Consider the following 20,492-nt stretch of genomic DNA (forward strand, 5'->3'; position numbering starts at 1 on the left):
TAATAAGCTTTTCTTATGTGATTTACAGATAGTGTCTCACCTTCTTTGGTGCACTGTAGCAGGACATCTGCACCCACTTCTTTTTCTTGTTGATGAATAACGCCACAATGAGGAAGATGATGATGGCTAGGAGGAGACCTGCCAGAATCCAGGCAGCTGATTGGTAGATAAGGGCCATTTTCGTTTGGCTGGGGTAACTATCACCCAAACCTGGCTCATCTGTGGGACCACAGACAACATCAGTATTATATATAGGGCTGTGACGGATCCTCGAGGAAATCGATTACAAAAAAATCGTTTGCCTCGAGGATGTGTTTAATTTCTATGACTTGCGTTATCGAACCTGTTTCGCATAGGGATCATTGTTCCACACGGACCGTAATCACTGTCACACAATGGATTTCAGAATCAAAAGTTGGGGCTATAGCAGAGAGTGAAACTGTCCATAAAAGGCATAAAATGTCCAAAGTTTGGTATCGTTTCAAACTTTAAAAAGATGACAACACGGTGCAGTGTGTGTATTGTAAAATAGAAGTGGCGAATCAACATCTGAATAGAAAACATCTGGTTGTGAACCACACCAGCTCACCCAGCAGAGCTGACACAAGGTAACGTGTCGTTTCTGTCATGTATTACATAATAGTATTATTGTTTAAAAGTCTATTTTATCAGATTACACGAGTAATCGCTGACTCCAAAAATAATCGATAGCTGCAGCCCTAATTAGATATTCATTACTGTATCCGACCCATTTACTAAATCTAAATTCTAGAATTTTATATCCCAGCTCAGACTAATACCTTAAAAATTAAAAACTGGGTTTCTCAAAAGGGATGATGTTAGTCCATTTATCAATACCGTTTTAGTTAGTATGTGTTTCAGTCATTTTTCAAGGCATTTCAAACTCTCTTCATGAGTTTAAACCTTCACAAGAATGTCAGATAACGATGATGGACTCACTATTACAGTGTGTTTTAAATGGAATAAGAAGTGAAGCAAAGAAGGTGCTAACTTGGTGTGTGTGTGTGTGTGTGTGTGTGTGTGTGTGTGTGGGGTAGTGATTTAAAAAGCATGTACCTGTATCAGCAATGATGGGTGGTACAGTGACAGTGGTGAGCCACACTGCACTTCCCACTGTGGTTGTGACCGCTGTCTTGGGGGCGTTGGTAGATACCATCACTGGCACTGACGTTGTGATTTCTGTTCAGACAGGAGTGAGAGCCATTACTAATAAGACTGGCATGGTGCAAACCATTCCAGACGGACATTTCTGAGGTGATACAGAGGAACTTCCTGGTTTCTCAATTGATAAACTGTGTTTATAGGAACTGTCCCCTTAACTTCCACTGAATCACTTTGTTAAGGCAAAGCTCTGTTTTCCACAGGACCAACAATAATAAATTTTAAAAAAAATTAAAAAAAAAAGGCTGGTGAAAATGGTACCTATCAGGGTGAACAATGGGAGACTATGCTGAGGTTTTCCTCTATAGGAAAAGCTGACATAGAGGTTTGCCTTCCTGTGTCGCCACAGAAAAAGCGCGGCAGGCCGATGCAGCCAGGGAAAGGAAACGTGTGAATGTGCGGATGCTGGAGGAATGTTTTTGCTCTGAGAGGACCTTGTGTGTATGTTACATGGAATGTTGTTGCAATTGGTGCTGCTTGCCCATGTAGCGCCAGAGTGGCTAGGTCTGATGAACAAACACATACGAACATTCAGTCTGGAAACCGGCATTTTCTCTGTTACCCCCTCTTTTTGACATGTAGCAATATGAATTACAAGTTTCCCCAACAACAGCCTGTGCCTTGTTCCAGGGAACTTATTTACAGCATATAAAGAATGGTAGTTTTGTATAGCTCAGGCAGTTCTTCTGAATATGTGGAAGCGTTACCAAATTTTAGTGTGTATAAATTGTGTTTTAGTGCAATAAAAACACTAAAGGCAACTTCAGGACAAGACTGCATTCTGTTTATTGAGACGCACCTAAATACTCACCGAGACAGTGTGGGCAGCACTGGCCTTTGCGTAGGACAGGCACCCTGCAGTTGGCGGCTGGACAGCGCTGAGAGAAACACTGAATGGTCCCGTTGTTGCAGGTGCAGCTGGTGCAGGCGTTGGCCTTCCAGGAGTCTCCAGCCAGCAGCACGTCTCCATCGCTGGTTTTGCAGTACTCCTGCTGGCTGCTGTTCACTGGTGGCGTCTCCTCTGTAGCTACATAAATGTTTAAGAATGAAAATTCACAAAGATTAAAGGTTAGGAAGTGGGGCTGTGTAGTGATATTCCAGCCTCTTTTCTCACTTAATAGGACTTGGCAATGTGACTTTAAAGCTGAAGTCTAGTCTGTATACTACAACAACATGGAGAGTTCTTCTTCTACATGACTCCTGCAATTCCAATCTGCAAAGGTTATTAGGCCTATAAGGTTGTATTTAAGATAAGATGCTTTGTTGTATATTAAACACAATCACAAATGACTCCATATGGCAGCTATCAGTTCAGTCCAAGGCCTTCCCTGTCTCTCGCACTCTTTCCTCAGGCCCCTGCAGGCATGAGATCTATGGCCTTCTCAGAACCAAAGACTTGGTTAGTATGTACACACTGCATTACTTACTGTACACATCCATCATGTCAGTGAGATATGTATTATTCCCACATTCCTGGTGACCAGGCCCATACAGATATATATATATATATATAACAAACGCTGGCCTCTGACAGTCTGTTTTTGTGAAGGGAGATGCAGTGATAAGACGAGCCGGCATTCTCAAGAAGCCGCACTCAGGCGCAGTCATGCATTGCTGATTTGTGGGCCTCATGCTTGGGAGCGCCTGGGAGAGGTTGTTTCCAAGTATGTGAAAGAGGCTTGAGTGTTTGGGTGCAGTTGTAAATAAAATATACATGTGGCTGTGCATTCTCATTGACATTTGAGTAAGATTGTATTTCCATAACCATGGGAATACAATGGATTTATCAAAATGAGTTCCATTCTTGCCTATCTAGCAATAATAACGTTGTGGGCTAGTGGGTGATAACAGTCCTTACATGCTGATGGTTGTTTAGAGGATGACTCTTGTATGTAAACCCAACTGGTCTTGGCTGGTTTCCTTATGAGCTTGTGTGTCTCATAAAACCACATGCTGATTGGCATACCTGGGCATACATGGCAACAGGTGTCCTTGTTCTTGATTGGAGTTTGGCAGAGAGCTGGAGGGCACACTTCAGTGTCGCACAGGACGCGTCCCTTCCTGCAGGTGCAACGTGTGCACTCATCCAGGTTCCAGGTCTCCCCCTCCACGTAAAATTCCCCCCCAGGTGCTCTGCACACTACCATGTCCATGCCTTCTGGCTGACCGCTGCCTGACTCATCTAAAGTTAAAAAAAAATATAAGAGTAAAGAGTCATTCACATTCTGTACTGTTGTCAGTGCCAGGTAAACATCATTCAACCCTTAACATTATGATGATGAAGCAAAACAATGATCTTAAGAGAATAAACACAGTCACAGGTCACTAGAATCAGGCTGGATGGGAGAAGCCTGGGGCAGATTAGGGACGTGTCCAAGACGTGTTTTCACCCTAATTTAGTTAAACATCTTTTTGTCCAGCAGAGTAGCAGACATCTGCAGTGAGTTAGCCCATTGTCCCCTGACTGTAAAGTGTGTGTAGCTACCAGAACGTTGCACACATTTTTTCATTCCTAAATATTTGAACAGCTAACTGAGTCACTCCTCCGTAAATATCCTGCATGGGTTGGAGGGTTGTGGATAAAAAAAGTGTGGGTGTGGATCAGTGAGCTTTCAACAGAAACTGTGTTTGCAAGTTCAAGTGGCTGGAAAGTCTAGTGCTCTCAGATCCAGAAAGTGAGCGTAAGTCCTAGAACATCATTTTAGTTTAAACAAACGATGATGGAGTGTATGCTGATACTTGATTCAGTGAGGTCAAACAGCACACAAAAACAGATTTTATACAACCGGGAAAATTTGTCGTTTATTCCAATTTTTACTAAAATGTTTTCAGGCATTATTTTATTGGTTTTAATTCTGTGTTGATAGGATGTAAGTGCTGAGATATGGTCACACAGCAGGATAACTTTCATGAAAGCCATCAACTCGAATAATTATTTACCATTTTCCTCCATTTACTCTACCAAATTAATACTATAAACATGACAGAGTGTTTGAACCTCTTCTTGCTGTCTTGTGTTTCTTGCCCCATCATGTTTGGTTGAGTGCAGTTTAATTATTAACCTTTAACACTGAATATTATGAAATAAACTCATTTTGCTGGGCAGAGACCTACCCTCACATGTAGGGCAACATTGTTCATGCCTGACAACCGGATGCGAACAGCTGGGCACAGGGCAGGATATGAGCACGCACATCTCCCGTCCGGAGTGGCAGTAGCAGTCACGGCAGCCATCATGCCAACTGTCACCTTCCTCGTATCGGTGCCCATTGGATGTGAGGCAATAGCTGGGCGCCGGGGCAGTGGTGCTTGGGACATGGCCACTTTCTGGAGACACATTATAAAAGACAGTCATTTTTACACACACAAGACAGACAAAGCAAGAAACCTTGGAAATTTCATTAAGAGCCTTTATGATTTGCAGCAAAAAAGTCCATTTTCATTATAGGCTACATTGTGAGTTAAGTTAAGCGAACTCTCTGTTACACATACTGGAAGATTCACCAGTCATGAATATTGGCTGTTCTTTGTTGCATAATTATTTCCCAATAAGCAATATAATCCACCCACATATAAATCAGAATTTTCCCACTATTTTTGTCAACTGACAAAGAAAAAAAGGGGGTAAAAGGCTGTAGCTGAGGGACGGAGAGACTTTACAAAGAGCCCAAGTTGCCAGTCACTGGGGCCCAGCATGTGTTGAACTCAGCAAGGCTTTCAAAGCTTGTATAGATCCACTAGGATCTGGAACAAAGCTGAACATAATGAACTTCATAATGTTGAACAGGGCAGGCAGATGTTTAGATCGTTCTTCTCTTCTATTTAAATCTTTAGAACACACATACACAAAAATACACTTCCAAAGAAAGTGTCCTATCCCTAAATATTTTAACAGTCCACAGAGAGACTGATGGAATTTTAAAATCAGGTAAACAACGATTTATTTGTGTCTCCCTATTGGTGAACAGGAGCCAGCTGCACTGATCCACACAAGAACACACTATGCGTATTTTAGTCTGAAATATTTATAATGCAGCTAAACTGACAAAACAAACATTGCATAAAATGTGGCAGAGCATAAATACAGCATCAGCATACTTGTTTTAAACTTTGGGGTCGAGGGAATCTAATTAAAGTTGCACAAACAGCCCCTGGGTAAACTTAAACACCAATAAGGACCAAAACAAGCAGACATAAAAGTCTAAAAAGCAGAGCAGCAAAAGGTCACAGGAAATCAAAGCTGCAGTATAGTGGCAGAAATTCAACTTGGCTAACAGAGCTCTCTTATTGACCGCTATCTTCTACTCTTTAAACAAGATGTTGTGGTGGAACTGTGATTAAATATCAAAACATTTCACATAAAGATCTAATGAATAGGTTTCGAAGATATTTTGTGGAAAGTAAAGATTTTGCCCTGGTGAAGGCCTTAGATAAAATAGCCCAGCAGTAGGAAGAAAACAAAATTATTAGTTACCATCTTTTTTTTTTTTTTTTTTTTTTAAACCAATCTGCTGGCAAATGTTGAAATCTTACTTTGGCCCCACAGACTGACTGAGCTGAAAAACACAGCTCAGTCAGTCCTACAACTTCAGATAATCTTACTTATACTACTGTGCTTCACGTTTGTAGTGGCTATTGTTTTGTTTTTGTAAATTTAATGAAAGTAATAATAGTACTCATGTATCAGAAATGAAAAAGAAGTATGAAATCCATTGTAAAGGCTGCACTACAGTTAAGGTAGTAATGTCATAACTGTTAGAAATGAGGAAAATAATCACTGACCTTACCTGTGTCAAAGCTGAAATGGGCGTTTACCCAGCAGAGGAAGGTGCTACTAGCAAAAGATGGTACTGAGCTGCATTATGGGACATGTAGGATGTTTGGAACTTGACGTATAGTTTTGCCCACTTTAGTTTATGTATCAGCTACTAAATCAAATACTAAGTCAGTGTAATAATCATGATCAGCATCTGATTCCTAATAGATTAGTTACCTTTACACATGCAGATGGCACAGCCCTTCCTGTTCCGTTGATAGCCCTCACTGCAGTGCTTGTCACATGTGAAGGGGGGGCACTTGACGCAGCGGCACATCTCACAGCCATGCTTGTTCCTCCTGTGGGGCAACAAATGGCACACGTGAAGAGCATGCCAGGAAGTAGACATTACCACTCATGCTAAGCTCAAATAGAAATTAAAATTGCTTGTTCACTGTGGATATCTCCAATATAAAAAGAGGTCTGTGGAGAAACATGGTGTTGCGATACAGTGAAACCCAGATGCTCAGGTCTGGTATAATCAACATCTGGACCTGCTTTCCCCTCTCTTTATTAACTCCCTTTGAAGAAGGCCAAATAAAAGTCCACCTCGTGAGATCCCTGTGGTTGGCATGTCATTCCAACGCAAGGACTCTGACAGAAGAAATCTAAAGCCAATTCAGATGCTTTCAATTCACCTTGGTACCATTCTTACTGCTCCAAAAGGCTTCGGCAGACGTGCAGTAAAAGGTCACCTAAGAGCAGGGGCCAGGACTAATGTAGCCATGCTGATTGAGGAGTACAGAAAAGTTCAGAAAGAGACCCATGTAAGGAATAAGCTGATGGCTAATTTGTAAATTAGGTTTTACTAAACTGACCAGAAAAGAAACTCAAGTGCAGTTGTCAGAGAATAACAATGTTAAAGGAATAGCCCCACAGACAGAAAAACAGCATGAGGTGCAGGAGCTGCAGAGGCTGGAAACAGACCAGTTGGATCCAATTACCTGTCTAATAAAATATGGATGAGCTGCAGTTTGATAAATGGTCAAAGCCCAGATGAAAGAATGACCTTAGTCTATACTTATCTGTTTCTATCCCTCCCTGTCTCATTCCTCTTCTCTCATTCACCATGTCTCTCTCCAGGTAAGTGATGATACCAATTTGATGAAGCATTGGCCTCATTAGGCCTGTTTAATTACTCTATTAATCTTTATTTAGAGGGCAGTGGAAAAAAAGAACCCCATGAACTCTGTCCTCTGTATCCCATACAGAGGACAGAGCATGTCAGCCTCTGCAAACAAAAGACCTTATCTATGCTGAAACAGCAATAACAGCTATTAGAACACCGTTATGAGGGTTTGCCAGTGCCTCACTGTACAAATACAGAGACAGCGAGTGCTGTGACCTCAGAGATAGGCTTTGTTTAAAGATGATGTGTGGAATGCGAAGCAGTGCTATGGGCTCCAGGGGGATAGAGGCACTGGGGGCCCCAGACCTGGGACTGCTGGCTCAGCACAATTTCCAGTGATGGCCAGAAAAATGCCATTCATCACCCATGTGCTCAGTGTGACCATTTTGATCCCATATGTAAAAAATGTCCAAGCAAAATTAGTAGCCTGACATGTTAAAATATGATTCTTCACCAGGTCTATATTGGAGGCCTGTACCTTCAGTTTTGAATATGTGCATTATAGTACTCACAGGATGTCATCAACATAATTAGTATATACACAGTGATCCTTTGTGTCTTTTCTTTCTTATGTGGTGGCTGCATGCAGGGGTCCCTGTGTGGGAAGACAGATCTGCATTGTAAGGCTAGCAAGCTCTCAGGATTTGAGACTTCTGAGGCTACATCTAAACAGCTGCTTATGAAGGATAAAGCAAAGACTTCCTGCTCCTCGTTTCCCTGCAGGATCCCCCTCATCCTCACTCTTCTCCTTTCCTCTGGTGTCCTGTGAAGCCATATCGGGCCCATCTTGCTCTGTGGCTCCAGAGAGTAGGGGTTGAGATACCAGGAGAATCTCAACTCTACATATTTCATAAAGGCCGCTTTTGTTCTGATGTGCATTTGATCACTGTTTTGAGACGGGTGTATGACTTATGAAATGAGAGCGGTGCCTGGCGACCAAGTGCACTGGTAGAGAGCACTACCAGATATTTGACTGGGCTAGATGGGATTAGGAGGAGAGGAGTTGCAGGGGACTGAGTGGCTAATGTGGACCTCACAGCAAATTACTCACACACTAACATGCACACACAGATTTGGATAACTAAGATCTGCCACCAAGGTAGGCCCTTTGATCTTGGATGTCAAACTACTGTTGCATTAGCCTGTTATTTGTACTTTTGAACTGGACCAAACAGGCACTGGCCTCTTGGCATTGCTTGATAATATAAGCATTAACCATTTACTGTACATACAAGATCTGATATCACCATCAGTAACAGTTGTCTTTAAATAGGCTGAACACAGATGACAAAAGGAAACCCAGTCACTAGAGTCACTGGCTGTACTTACACATATCCATAGGGGCAGGTTTTACTGCAGGTCAGAGGTCGGCACCTGGGCGTGGGCATGTTGCATTCACACCCCTCGCAGTCACACATTTCGGTGACAGAGACCCTTGAAGAGCCTGTACCCATGGACACAGATAAATATATGTTAATGAATATGAACATGTTTTTCACACTAGCAGAAGAAAAGTAAACACATTGTTTGGTGTAAATGTTGGTTGGTGTAAATAAATCATTTCACAAATTTGTCCATGTTTCCTCAAGCCAGTCCTTCAAACTTCACCTTTCAGGTTCAGTATGAAGTGAGGAGAATGACTTACTGTCGAGACACCGGCAGAGAAGACATCCATTTCTGTCCTGCTGGAAGCCATAGGGACAATCCATCTCTGACAGGGAGCAGTTTTCCAGTGGAGGACATAGCATGGGGCTAACTGTTTCATAAGAAGGCTCTGGAGAACAAAAGAGGCAGTGGAGGGTGAGAACATGGAGTGTAACAGTATTCAAATATACAACAAAAAAAGAAAAGGATACCTTTCATGAATTGCTTTCCGTTTGTGTGTGTGTGCCAGGATCCCCTCAGGTGTAAGACCTCATCTATGCTTTTTGTGCCAACTGTAATAGCTACCTATTTACACTGCTCCCTTTTTAGGAGTAAACAGTAATTATAGATAAATGTAGAGCAATTACATCAGGGTGGGTCGCACTGCAAGGGGGATTAGACCTCTCTGTCTTATTGTGTGTTACTGTCTCCCATTAATAAGTTGTATGTGTCTAGAAAACTAGGAATTTGTTTAAGCTCTGCTAGTGAAGAAAATAGTGTATCCCCTGGACTGAAGTCAGATCTTCTTGAATCAGCGCCAGTGTTATTGTGAAGCCACAATGGATGAAGATAGTTTGGAAATACTATACACACACACACACACACACACACTCCGTATAATGTTTCTTGCCACGTTCAGTGGGAGGAGCAGCCCAATGAGCTGCAACTAATTACACTCACAAAAAAGGATCCACTTCAATTATATAGCCTCTTGCATTAAAAGCACCCCACAGCCTCACACACACACACACACACACACACACACACACACAGGTGGGTCTCATTTTGGTGGGCAAGGGTAATAAAGGAGCACAAAGAATCCCGCAGCTTGAAGAATGCTTTGTGGCCTCCCCTTTAATGAGCCCATGCCGCCATGGCCTCTGTAGCAGCCAGGGCCATGGGAGCCTCTTATATGTGGCATGTGGGCTAATGTGCACTTCTCATACAGTAGATGTGAGCTATACATTCTACAGTATATGGTAAAAGTGCTACTTGGTTTGAAGACCAACACAACTCTGTACCTTCACAGAAGGGACAGCACTCTCCAGGGATCTTGACAGGGTTCTGGCAGCTCTGTTTGCAGGCCATGGCCGTGCAGTGAGGTTCTCCATCCACACACTGGCAGAAGGTGCAGTCGTCCTCTTTCCACTGCTCCTCGTGGGCTCGCAGCTTATTATTCACCCAGCAGCTGGCCTTAGTGCTCTCCACGGACAGCAACTCCACATCTGGGCACAAAGAAAATGACACGCACATTGTGGAACGATGTGACAGGAAAATCTTTGACTCGTCACATGTATAGTTTTTTTTGGCTACCATGGAGGGAATTAAAATCCAAAGACACAGTCCAACATATGTTATACTACATGCTCTGCTCTAATTTAATTAATAGCAGACTGAGTAAGAGCAGACCTGAAGGAAGCAGGACACCTCACATGGGAACTAACAAGATATGGAAACTGGCCGGCAACCAGCAGCTACAGAGAGAACGCAGCTGAATTAGAATTTCTTATTTACATTTAAAAGTGGGAAGAGGCCTCTAGGAACAACATAGGGATTTCAGTGGAAATTAGACAGACCAGGTTTGGGATATTACTGTGTTGTTTTGAGAGAGACTTGATAATTGGAAACACAGCTTGGGTGATGAGATTCATAGCTGCTGATGTCCACTAAACCTTTTGGCCAAAAGCCTAAACTTATCCATGTGATTTTCAGCTGTGACCCTTAAGGTCAAAGGCTAGGTCAGTGTTTGATACTATAAATTTCACTCCAAAGCAAAGAAAGCACTTCTTAGATCTGTAGCCATTATTCTTAAATAGAAGTCATAAAGTTTGGGGCAGTTGGGACAGTTTAAAAGCCAATCTGTGCAGCCTTTCTGCTCTGCTTGTATGCTGTGTGTGCCCAGTTTTGGGAGCCTTTTTATTCTTTACTATAAACAATTTTAAATGTTTTTCTTGCACAGTTTATTGGCAACAGCAGAAGGTTAGGAGGTGGTCTCAGCAATTTCTCTGTCAGTGTGAAACAAAGGAGTGTAGATGCATTAATGTGTTCAGTCTAACCTATAGGATGTGTGTCAGAGGGAGAAAGGTTGCACAGAGGTCCTATTTGTCCCATTTCATTCAAGCTGAGTTTTGACCCCTGAGGTTCTGTCATGTGACATCTATTTTTCTCTCTGCCATTCACCCTCTCTCCCACTGCACATATGCCATACCATGACCCTTACTCACATAATACATACTGAAACTGTTAAGGGCCAGTGCCGGATCATAGCATTTCACTTCCATGCAGGCGGTGCAGGAGACGTATGATTGAAAATAAGTATCATTGAAAGTAACACGGCAGAGGCCCAGATATTCTGATGTTTTAGTCCCCAGCACTGTTCAAGCCTATGCTTCCCATAATGCCACTCCAATAGCATCTTTCTGCTTGTGTTCTGTTCAAATTATGTTGTCTCCTAGCCTAACTACAGAATACACATCAATAATTTTCACAGCCTTGACAAATCTTCTCCAGAGCTGATTTCACAGACTAAGTTGTATGAAAGATGCTATCGGGTTTTCAGACTGGAAAAATGAGTTACACTTCAAGCTTGTAATTCCTCGACACATACACAGCTGGTTCCAGGTTCCTTTTGGTAAGTTACTTTTAAATTGAAACTGCATTCACTGATTTAGGACGAGCTGAAAACAACACTGACCCATTATCACCTTGTTAGGGCAAATTTGCCTGGGAAAGAGTTTCCTATCTACACATCTGGCACAAATGCTCCAAGATTAGCATTTAATAGGACCATTAGGACTCACTATTTCTGGTCAAGTGAAAAACCTAAATCCTAAACACCTAAACATTCACTGTTTGTTTTTTTTTTTTTTGTTTTTTTGGTTGGCATCCAGCTCTTTCGCTTCTAAATTCTCCACTTTGGTCACCATCTACAGTAGTTGCTAAATTTATCTGTCGGATGTCTGGAGCTGTGTAAGTACAAACAGTACTTTTAGTAAAAGCTGCTGTCCTCCTCTGTTGTAAATGGTGATTAGACTTTTAAGGACGAACTGAAAGTAAAGTGGGCAACAAAACTAAAATCATTAACTGAAAGATGCTAAAGCACTCTTGTCATTAGTACAGCCTTAAGAATAATCCCAACGAGGAAACCTTTAATACATCTCCTAATCCAGCTTAAAAGTGTTACTGTCAATGTCCTCTGCAGTGAGTCGTGCAATAAGAGCTGCTTTCTATAAGAAAGAGATGAAAGCATTCCATCTAAATGCCTGCACATTCCAGGTGTAACTCCAGCACAGACCTATCACGATCTCCTCTGCAGCTCTGCTCTTCCCCTGTACTCATGCACCCGATCAACTGTAGCCACGCAATCTGGCTACTGTCTCCATCCACAAGCTTCTGGCAGACTGTAATGTGGTTGCCATATGTGCTGCGAGACCATTTTTTAACAATCCCAAATGTACATATCAGAGCTCCCTACCTGGCTTTGAGCACATGTGTTTTAGCTAGTGAGTCCCCCTATTAAGCCAGAGCCAGATATTATAAAACCAAGCTGTGCAGCCTGAAAGAGGCTTTTTATGTTCTTAAGTCACTTGCCTGGCTCTTTTAGTTACTCTTTAGTGTGGCTCCTGTATACCAGGTATGTTAACACCTCTGTAGTTTTATGTGGAAGTCATTAAGATAGTTTCATTGTAGGCAAGTGGAACTGTAGATTTTGGTAATACTTTAACCTACCAAATGGCCAAACAGGGTTCTCTATGATGTATCACAAAATCAGAATCTCCCAACTTTAGCAGCTTAATATTCAGCAAATAGGTGAATTAAATTGCTGTATCGTAACAAAAATAATAAGGGGAACATGTGTACCTATGCAAACAGGGCAACACTCGCCCTCAGGGATATAAAAGTTATCACAGTCCAGCTCGGCGCACTCTGCCTTGGAGCAGAAGGAGATTCCTCCCCGGCACTGACACAGCCAGCAGGGGTCCATGCGGTACACCTCTCCCTCTGAGAACTCCTTTCCATTGTGGACACACTTGGGGGAGACTGGGGAGAAAAATAAGGAGAGGAAAAAAAAAAATCAAAAATGATGCTGATGCTCGTTCTCTTCATTGATAGAAATGTTTATCTGAACCAAATGGTGCTGAGGTTATGCCTGCGGGGGGGAATGCTATTTATCAGACAATGAAGCCAAGGAGGAATGTATGAAGTCTTGCAAAGACACTGGACTCGTGCAGTGCGGAGTAAAAGAAAACAGTAGTGAGTCTGAAGCTCTGGCAGAATCTGGATTTGGTGTACTGGTGGCAGGTGGACTCAATCAGTGCTCTGGGTTGACTTTCCCAAAAGCATCAAATCACCCAGAATGTCCTCTAGCTGCATTTCCCCTACACTGAAGTAAAATGAGCTTTGTTATTGGCACTTTTGGCAAACAGAGGTCTGGTACAGAATAGGCCCAGTAAAGCCATAACATGTGTAGGGGTGTGTGTGTTATAAGACAACTAATGTGAAGAAAAGTTGAACAATATTAGCAGTTTCTACAAAATGAAAAACATGATCAATCATTCAAATTTTATGATGGTAGGTTTGTGGCCTGCGTGACATTTCAGTGGTAAAACCAGACTACACGTTCAAATGTACCACAGTGGCTTGGGTGATTCAGTGTTGTAAGATGTGAAATAACCACATAGTAACTTCTCATCAAACCCACACCAACATGAGGGCAGTGAAATAATGTGGTTATGTAAGAACGAATCCAGACTTAGAGGAGAAGGTATGTTAATTATATGAGTAAGTGTACTGCACAGATGCATCCAGATGTGGGGCCAGTGGCTTCCATAGATGAGAGTGGAGGTTTTGGTGGCATCTGTACGCCATACCTTTGAGTGCAGACTCAAAGTGTCTACTCCGATGACCCCATGCCTCCCGACAACCAGCAATACACTCTAATACAAAGCAGGTGGCCAAACGGAGGTGAAAGTAGAGCCGGGATTTGTTGATCTTTCATTCGTTCTGCCTTTTCCTCTTTTCATTCCGTAGTCCTGCGTTCCTGCTTTGCGTGCAGCAGAGAAAATGCAGTAAGCATTTTAACTGGCCCAACTAAAACAGCGTGGCTACGTTTTTTTTTTGTAATAGTGTTCACACAAGCAATAGGAAGTCATATGAGGGACTGCTCACATGTGACTTCCGCAGTGTTTGTTAATGGTAATCCCTAAAACAACTTGCGGCACAGAGTCTAAATTCCAGTCATGCTTTGTGTTGTTCAGTCTTCTCTAAACTGAGGTGAGAACTGGATGTGGAGATGGCTGTTGAAATGATTCATGAATAAAACGTCATACTGGTGCTTCTTGTGGTTCACAGACAAATAAAACAAAGCCACAGCAGAAAACGTGATGGGATTTTTTTTTTAAATGAACTTAAGTGTGATACTTCAGATCAGTCTCAAACATCAAATGGGAATGTAGAAATATGAGTTTAAATTATGTCACTAACATAACCGCTCATCAAATTCAAAGATTGTGGTTGTTTTGCGTGCGTGCGTGTGTGTGTGTGTGTGTGTGTATGTGTATATACCAGCTGGAGCTGAGATCCCTGACCACCATTAATCTGCTGATAGCAGCCTTTTACTTAACACCATCAATCTCCAAACAACATGTGCAGTTCAGAGCCTCAGCTGACTATAGGGAACATATGCAGAATATGTTCCTGCTAAAGTGTTGATAAACAGCAGACCCTAGTTAAACAGGATCAAACAACAATATCAGATGACATCAGGTTGTGTCAGCACTGCCAGGTTTGCTGTGCCACCCAGATACAGATCACCTCCAGCCAACAGTGGAAACAGTCTATCGTCGACAGGTGGGGCTTATTGTCACTGCACACGCTGACCCTGACTAAATATGAACCCATAGCCAAACAGGCAATGGAAACAAGTGTGCATCTGTCCAAAACTGACACATACAGGTGGCCGTTTTAAAGTGTGTTCCAATAGGTGATAAGTATGGTATTTGAAAGGAATCTATAAGTATGTTACAGTATTTGAAGCTTTGGGGGCCTCTGGATGACTGGTGAGATGACAAGGTGTGTGCACATGTTCCTGTCTGTGGAGCCTTCTGACATGGTGCGCAGTCATGCAGACCTAACGGACAGTAGGGGCAGCACAAAAGGCATCAAGCCCTGCTTCCAAAGAGCAGTAGACACTTGTTATCAAACCACTGATCCCATGGCCCCCATGGCCGCCATTTAGCCCCCGTCAGCATGCCGGACTCGATTACCCTCCCCACTGGCAGACTGGAGCACATAAAAAGCATTCCCATCAATGAACTGCTGAACCTTTTCCCTTTGGACGTGTGACCAGACAGGAACCCTTTGACACTGCACTTCTGTTGAGCAATTTCGTAGCCTAAGCACTTTTCTGGTCACTGGGCTCGTTAAGTCCATTAATTCCAGGACACGGCACTCATTTATACATGAGGAGGGGCCAGAATGGGAATTTGTTCTGTTGGTCAAACAGCGAATATTTGTTGAGAGCACAGAGAAAACAGACCAATACCACAGGTCCCCACCCTGCCTTCCTGACTTTTCTGCCTGTAGACCACAACAGGGACCACAGTACTCTCCCTATATGTTATCATTTGCAACATTTGCTCTCTCTTGCTTCAGTTCCCTTACATTTCCTCTTGTCTCTTTCATCATTTTAGAAAATTAGGCAAATGGGCATTTGAGACCAACAATATGCTTTGAAAGACTATAAATATTACTATCTATTTAAGCACTGAAAATATTTGCGGCTACGCCCCTGCAAAAAGGTCTTTGAACCTGGAAGGCATCGGCTCAACGGTAATTATCCAATCAGCAGCTTTCCTTTTCAGCTGTGGACATTTAGTCAGCAGGGAGGAAAGCCTTCCGCAGAGGAAAATAACTGCCTCCACAAAGGCGATGAATTTCACACCAACTGTGCTTTTGCTACTCCCAGCGGGAGACCAATCGAAACAGATTGTGTAGTGTGTGGTTCAGTGTACTCACCTTTCTGGCACTCAAAGACATCACAGCAATCTCCAGGCTGACCGCTGGCCTGCCTGAGCGGCACGGCTCGCTGTCCACTCGGGCAGTGGGGTTTGGGGCAGGTTTGGAGATCGCAAGTGCACTGAGGAGGTATGGAAGGGCAGCAGCCTGCAGGGGGCGTGTAACTCTTGGTCAGGACTGAGCCCTTGGGGCAGGAGGGCACCTGCACAGTGGGACAGGTCACCCCAGCACATCTCAGCTCCTCTGAAACACACAGATATAGATGCATGTTCACATTAGGATACAGGTGGGTTTACAACACCGGCACATGCAAACAAAAACAGTGACAACATTGGCATCATTTTAAATTCTCTTCTGTGTAAGATGTACTGAAACACCACCTCCAACTGCTCTGGGCTCTTGACAGTGCACACACTGTTCTTCTACAGGAAGGAGGGGTTGCATATGTGTGTGAGGGCTGTGTCTTCATAGTGTCAGTTAAGGCATTTTAGAACAGTGCACTCATGTTACAGTCTGAAAGCTGAGTTGACACAGTCAACCGACACAACACAGCACAGTCATCTGGCCCCCACTTCAGTACATCACAGCTTTACAGCCTCCTGTGTGAGAAGTGAGAGCAGCGTTCTAGACACGACAAGGCTCTCTGCATACTATAGTGTATGTCTACAGGGCACTGATCCCGCCCTGCCAGACTTCACTTGACCACAGTCCAAACAGCCCCTCTTGATCTAAAACCAAACATTAATACCTGCCAATCTTCAACAGAGCTTCTCTTCTTTCCAGTTCAGAATCTCTGTGTCACTTTGCATACCAGGATGCATTCACTTTCCAGAGCCAGTATAATAGCTCTGATACCCCTTTCTATATGGCACAAAGGGGCAGGGGTAGTGGAAATCTGGGCAAGGGGCTCAGGGATATAGTTTGGAGCCTGTTCAGGAAAGGAAAAGTGTAGCACCCCTCTGTACAGACATTGTATGAGAACAGTAGCTACCTTACAAAGACTGGATTACCCAAACTAAAGGGACGTGTTCATTTTGGTCCTCAGTGCCACTGTAATGTATACAGTTCAAGAAGAAGCAAGGGAATGGGAAGAGCAGACTCGCATCCTGTCATTTAATTGTCAATCACCTAGTAATTTCCCAGATCCCCTGCTGAAATCGCAGTTGATACCACTTTTAAAGCTAAAAGAACTGTGGGAAAGCAGCATTAACAAGACAACATAGAGATTATGGATGACAATGAGGAAAATCTGGTCATTGTACATGTAAATCATCAGTGACATTTCAAGAAGAAAACATGTCAACAAGTTAAATTAGTGGATTATGATTTAGTTATGAGGATATGTATTTGACAATCTTCAAATACATCTGGTTTTTGAAGAGAGGGGATGATACAAGCTAGAGTTGCATAACAGTGTTTGGGGTTTTGGTAGTGTTTCCAGAAACTACGTTTTGTTGATGGTCTTTCCAGATTGGTGCTGGCTCCACAGCGCAACAAGAATCTCTCTGAGGATGTGCCTCGTCCCTGACATTTTAAACCTGTAAATTAATCCCTCTGGGCTTTGTCACCAGATGGGGAAACTGGCCCAGCGAGCAATCCAGGGTCCAGACTTCAGACCCCCTGATACAGGTTGTGGTCTGCCAGTGTTCAGTTTCGAAGCTGAGCCTCTGATTCGTATCATACGGTATACTCTCATCTGTTCCAGTTTTATAAAATGAACTCTCCGGTCCTGACCTGATGTTCTGTTGGGACTGCAGTTAAGTAGACACTGAACGTCTACCTGACCTAGAATAAACATGGAGAAAAGGGGCTGTAAGACTGTGACTGCTGTATTTTGGTGGGTGGGGGTAAGATTTCTGACAGATGAAATTGAGGATAAGGGAAATGTTGAATTTTTTGGCTCTGGATAAATAGAGCGAGATTGTGAGGCATCTGTACTGTACTGTTTATTCAAGCAACCTGGGAACAGTGAGGGCTGCCACAAAGCTCTCATTGATCAACTTTTTAGTTGAATAGAGTCATAGGAAATGAGGGGGAAGCCCCTGAATTAAGAGAGGCTACAACCCTTTTAACGGATTTTGGCATCATTCCTATGCTGGAGTTAAATAAACTTCAGTTGGAAGCGCTGATTGGCAAATGTTTTACTTTCAATAAAGTCTAACACAGTCTGCTGCTGCTCAGTTCAGGCCTGGTTTTGCATATGAAAACCTCATGCTGTTTAAAGCCATCGAAAATGCCCTGGGACATTTCTGTACGACGTTCTGCACCAAAGACCACTTTGTGTGTTGTATGTGTCCCAGAGAAGGCTGACTGCTCTTTGAATTGTGATAATGGCTTGGGTTAGAGTGCGCTGGGAAAAGCAGCTGGCAGACACACTATTGTCATTCAAATGAAGAAAACTGCAGCCATCTGTCAAAATGGTCCAACCCTTGCAGGTCCAATTAATGAAGTTTTTTAGATCAATATAAATACAACATGCAGGCAGACAGGATGGAAAAAGTCCCCAGCAAATGGATTTTATCCTGTGCTGTTTGTGTTCTATCTCTGAGGATAAATGGTTGTAATTAGTGAGTCAGCAACCACAGAACAGATCTTTGTATTACAATGCTAGCCATACTCCAGCTTGCACAAACACAAAAGGCTTGATCTGGTATGCTTGATAAATTCTCTCTGCAAATTAGGCAACATGAGCGCTTGTACAACTGTAATGTAGCAAAGAATCGAAAACCTTTGACCTCAGTGCGCAGCAGAGACTCGCAGACAGGCGTGCACACACGTGACGGTCTGGTAGAGGTGGAATAGGGAAATTGCTTCATTACCACAGAATGGCCTCTTTTGTAAACAATGCATATTTCTGGTATCTCAGCAGCTCATTGAAGAAAAACACCCCCCTTTTTTTTTTGATGGGTTTTTTCTTCATGTCAAGCTTGGATACAAGGAGCCCAGTCTTTCTCCGAACCAGAGCGGCCCGGCAAGGCAGAGGAGGCTGTGTTGACAGCCTGCGTTTACTCTTTGGAAAAACTGCACAATGTAAGTTCTGTTCACCGACTGACTTTGGAAGCAAGTCAGCAGAGAACAAAGCTGTCTCAGTCCCACTGCCCTCCTTGAGTTTGTGGTCTGTCCTCAGGTTTTATAAAGTTGCTCTGCAAAGGGGACACATCAGGGCCGTCTCTCACGTAAAGCTGTGGGGGCCTGGCCCAGTGCCCACCAGCAGTTACAGCTGAAAAAGTTTGCATTGTTCACTGCATTTATCAGCATGTGTGAGGACTACAGAACAGGTATGGCAGGGGCTCCAGGCCAAAAGGCACAGACAGGATCACTAGGAAGCAACCCTTGGCAGTAACGTCACACCATGGTCAGAAGCTTGCAGCAGCCATGCAGCCCTGCATGTGCTGCCTGCACGCCTTGCTCTCTCACTCTCTGCCTAAATATTTGCAGATGAAAAATGTGATCTTGGTGTCCTGAGCAACACTGCTGCAGCTGTGAAAAAAAAAAAAAAAAAAAGCATGTCTGGGTGAGGTAATGACAGCGTTCACGTGTAGGTGAACATTTGCACTTCACTGTATTCATGTATGTGTTTGTGTATGGCGGGTGTACACAGCATGCTTTCATTCCACTGAAACACACCCTTTCCTTGCCACCAAAGAGCAAGAACAGGCTTGGTCTATCGCTAAATCTCAAACAGAACGCATATTAAAAAGGTGAACACACTCTGATCCAGGACACATAATGCACTGGAAAATAAAAAAAAACTAAACAGTTGCCACGTGTACTCTACCTAAGAAAAAGATCCTTCATATGTAGCAAATTAGTCTATGGGAGACCAAGGGTGTAGACAGATGTTGAATAAAATGTTGAAGAGGCAGTTATGTATGAATTCTGGCCATATGTGTCTGTTCCTTTTTAGGGAAAAGAGAAAAGAACAGCTGTTGATATGTGAAATGTGCTTGGGAACAAGCAGAGTTGGCTCAGACTGCACATGGGGTGTCTTTGATTTGTTAATGGTTATGGTTGGGTCAATAGATAGATACTTTATTCATCCCCCAATAAGGTTATAAGGTGACCCAATAAGTGTCAATAAGCTGAGGTTTTCAGGCTAGATTTAGAGAGAGAACTGGACTTGCAGGACTGGTTAAAGGCTTCATATGTGTGTCTTGGCTTTTTCTGCTGGTCTAATGTTGGCTAGTGGTTTTGGTTCGTGGCTGACCACGAGTAATGTGTAGGTTGATAGCAATCCCAACATGCCTTTTAGGGAAGCTCGTCTCAAGTGTCACACCAGAGTTTTGTTTCCTCTTTAAAATCACTACCCACATATCACTGGGAGACGAGCAGTTTGCCGGGTTCAACAGGAGTAATCGCTTCCGCATACGGCACACAAACACACAGTGCTGAGACATCTCGCGCCCCTGCCAACCAGTGGCGGTCTGGCTCAGCCAGTAATAGCCCTGCCACAAAGAGGCTGCAGCCAAGCAGAACTAACAGTCCTTTCATAAGGTCAGAGTGAAGCAGGACAGGGTAGCATAGGTGGAAAACTAGATTTGTGGGAACAAGTCAGTCTGTGTCAGGGACACCACTTCCCTGTCTGATCAAGACTGTTGTTGCTTTTTCCTGCCATTGAGCAACATCAGGGGAATTCTTCCAAAATAGCAGTTAGGGGCCTTATCATGAGTGCAATATGTAAACCACCCTACAGTGTAAAATTGC

The 20,492-nt window shown here is 43.2% G+C and overlaps 1 protein-coding gene across 2 annotated transcripts in view; it reads right to left on the reverse strand.

The window, feature by feature from the left end:
* The window catches only part of LOC113132912 (cysteine rich transmembrane BMP regulator 1 (chordin-like)), a 30,838-nt gene that overhangs the window by 2,682 nt on the left and 7,664 nt on the right, over positions 1–20,492 (reverse strand). Inside the window, exons 4-14 of one of the 2 annotated variants that reach the window (XM_026311476.2) lie at positions 15,789–16,031; positions 12,633–12,812; positions 9,794–9,997; positions 8,773–8,901; positions 8,457–8,571; positions 6,176–6,297; positions 4,297–4,509; positions 3,149–3,364; positions 1,994–2,203; positions 1,078–1,200; positions 41–219 (exon numbers count right to left, since the gene is read on the reverse strand). In XM_026311476.2, the coding sequence (XP_026167261.1) occupies positions 41–219; positions 1,078–1,200; positions 1,994–2,203; positions 3,149–3,364; positions 4,297–4,509; positions 6,176–6,297; positions 8,457–8,571; positions 8,773–8,901; positions 9,794–9,997; positions 12,633–12,812; positions 15,789–16,031 (1,934 nt within the window). Of the gene's footprint in view, positions 1–40; positions 220–1,077; positions 1,201–1,993; positions 2,210–3,148; positions 3,365–4,296; positions 4,510–6,175; positions 6,298–8,456; positions 8,572–8,772; positions 8,902–9,793; positions 9,998–12,632; positions 12,813–15,788; positions 16,032–20,492 lie in introns of both variants that reach the window. The other variant, XM_026311391.2, reaches the window with a different exon arrangement.

This window comes from Mastacembelus armatus, chromosome 22, assembly GCF_900324485.2.
Source record: "Mastacembelus armatus chromosome 22, fMasArm1.2, whole genome shotgun sequence".
In the NCBI taxonomy this organism is placed as follows: domain Eukaryota; kingdom Metazoa; phylum Chordata; class Actinopteri; order Synbranchiformes; family Mastacembelidae; genus Mastacembelus; species Mastacembelus armatus.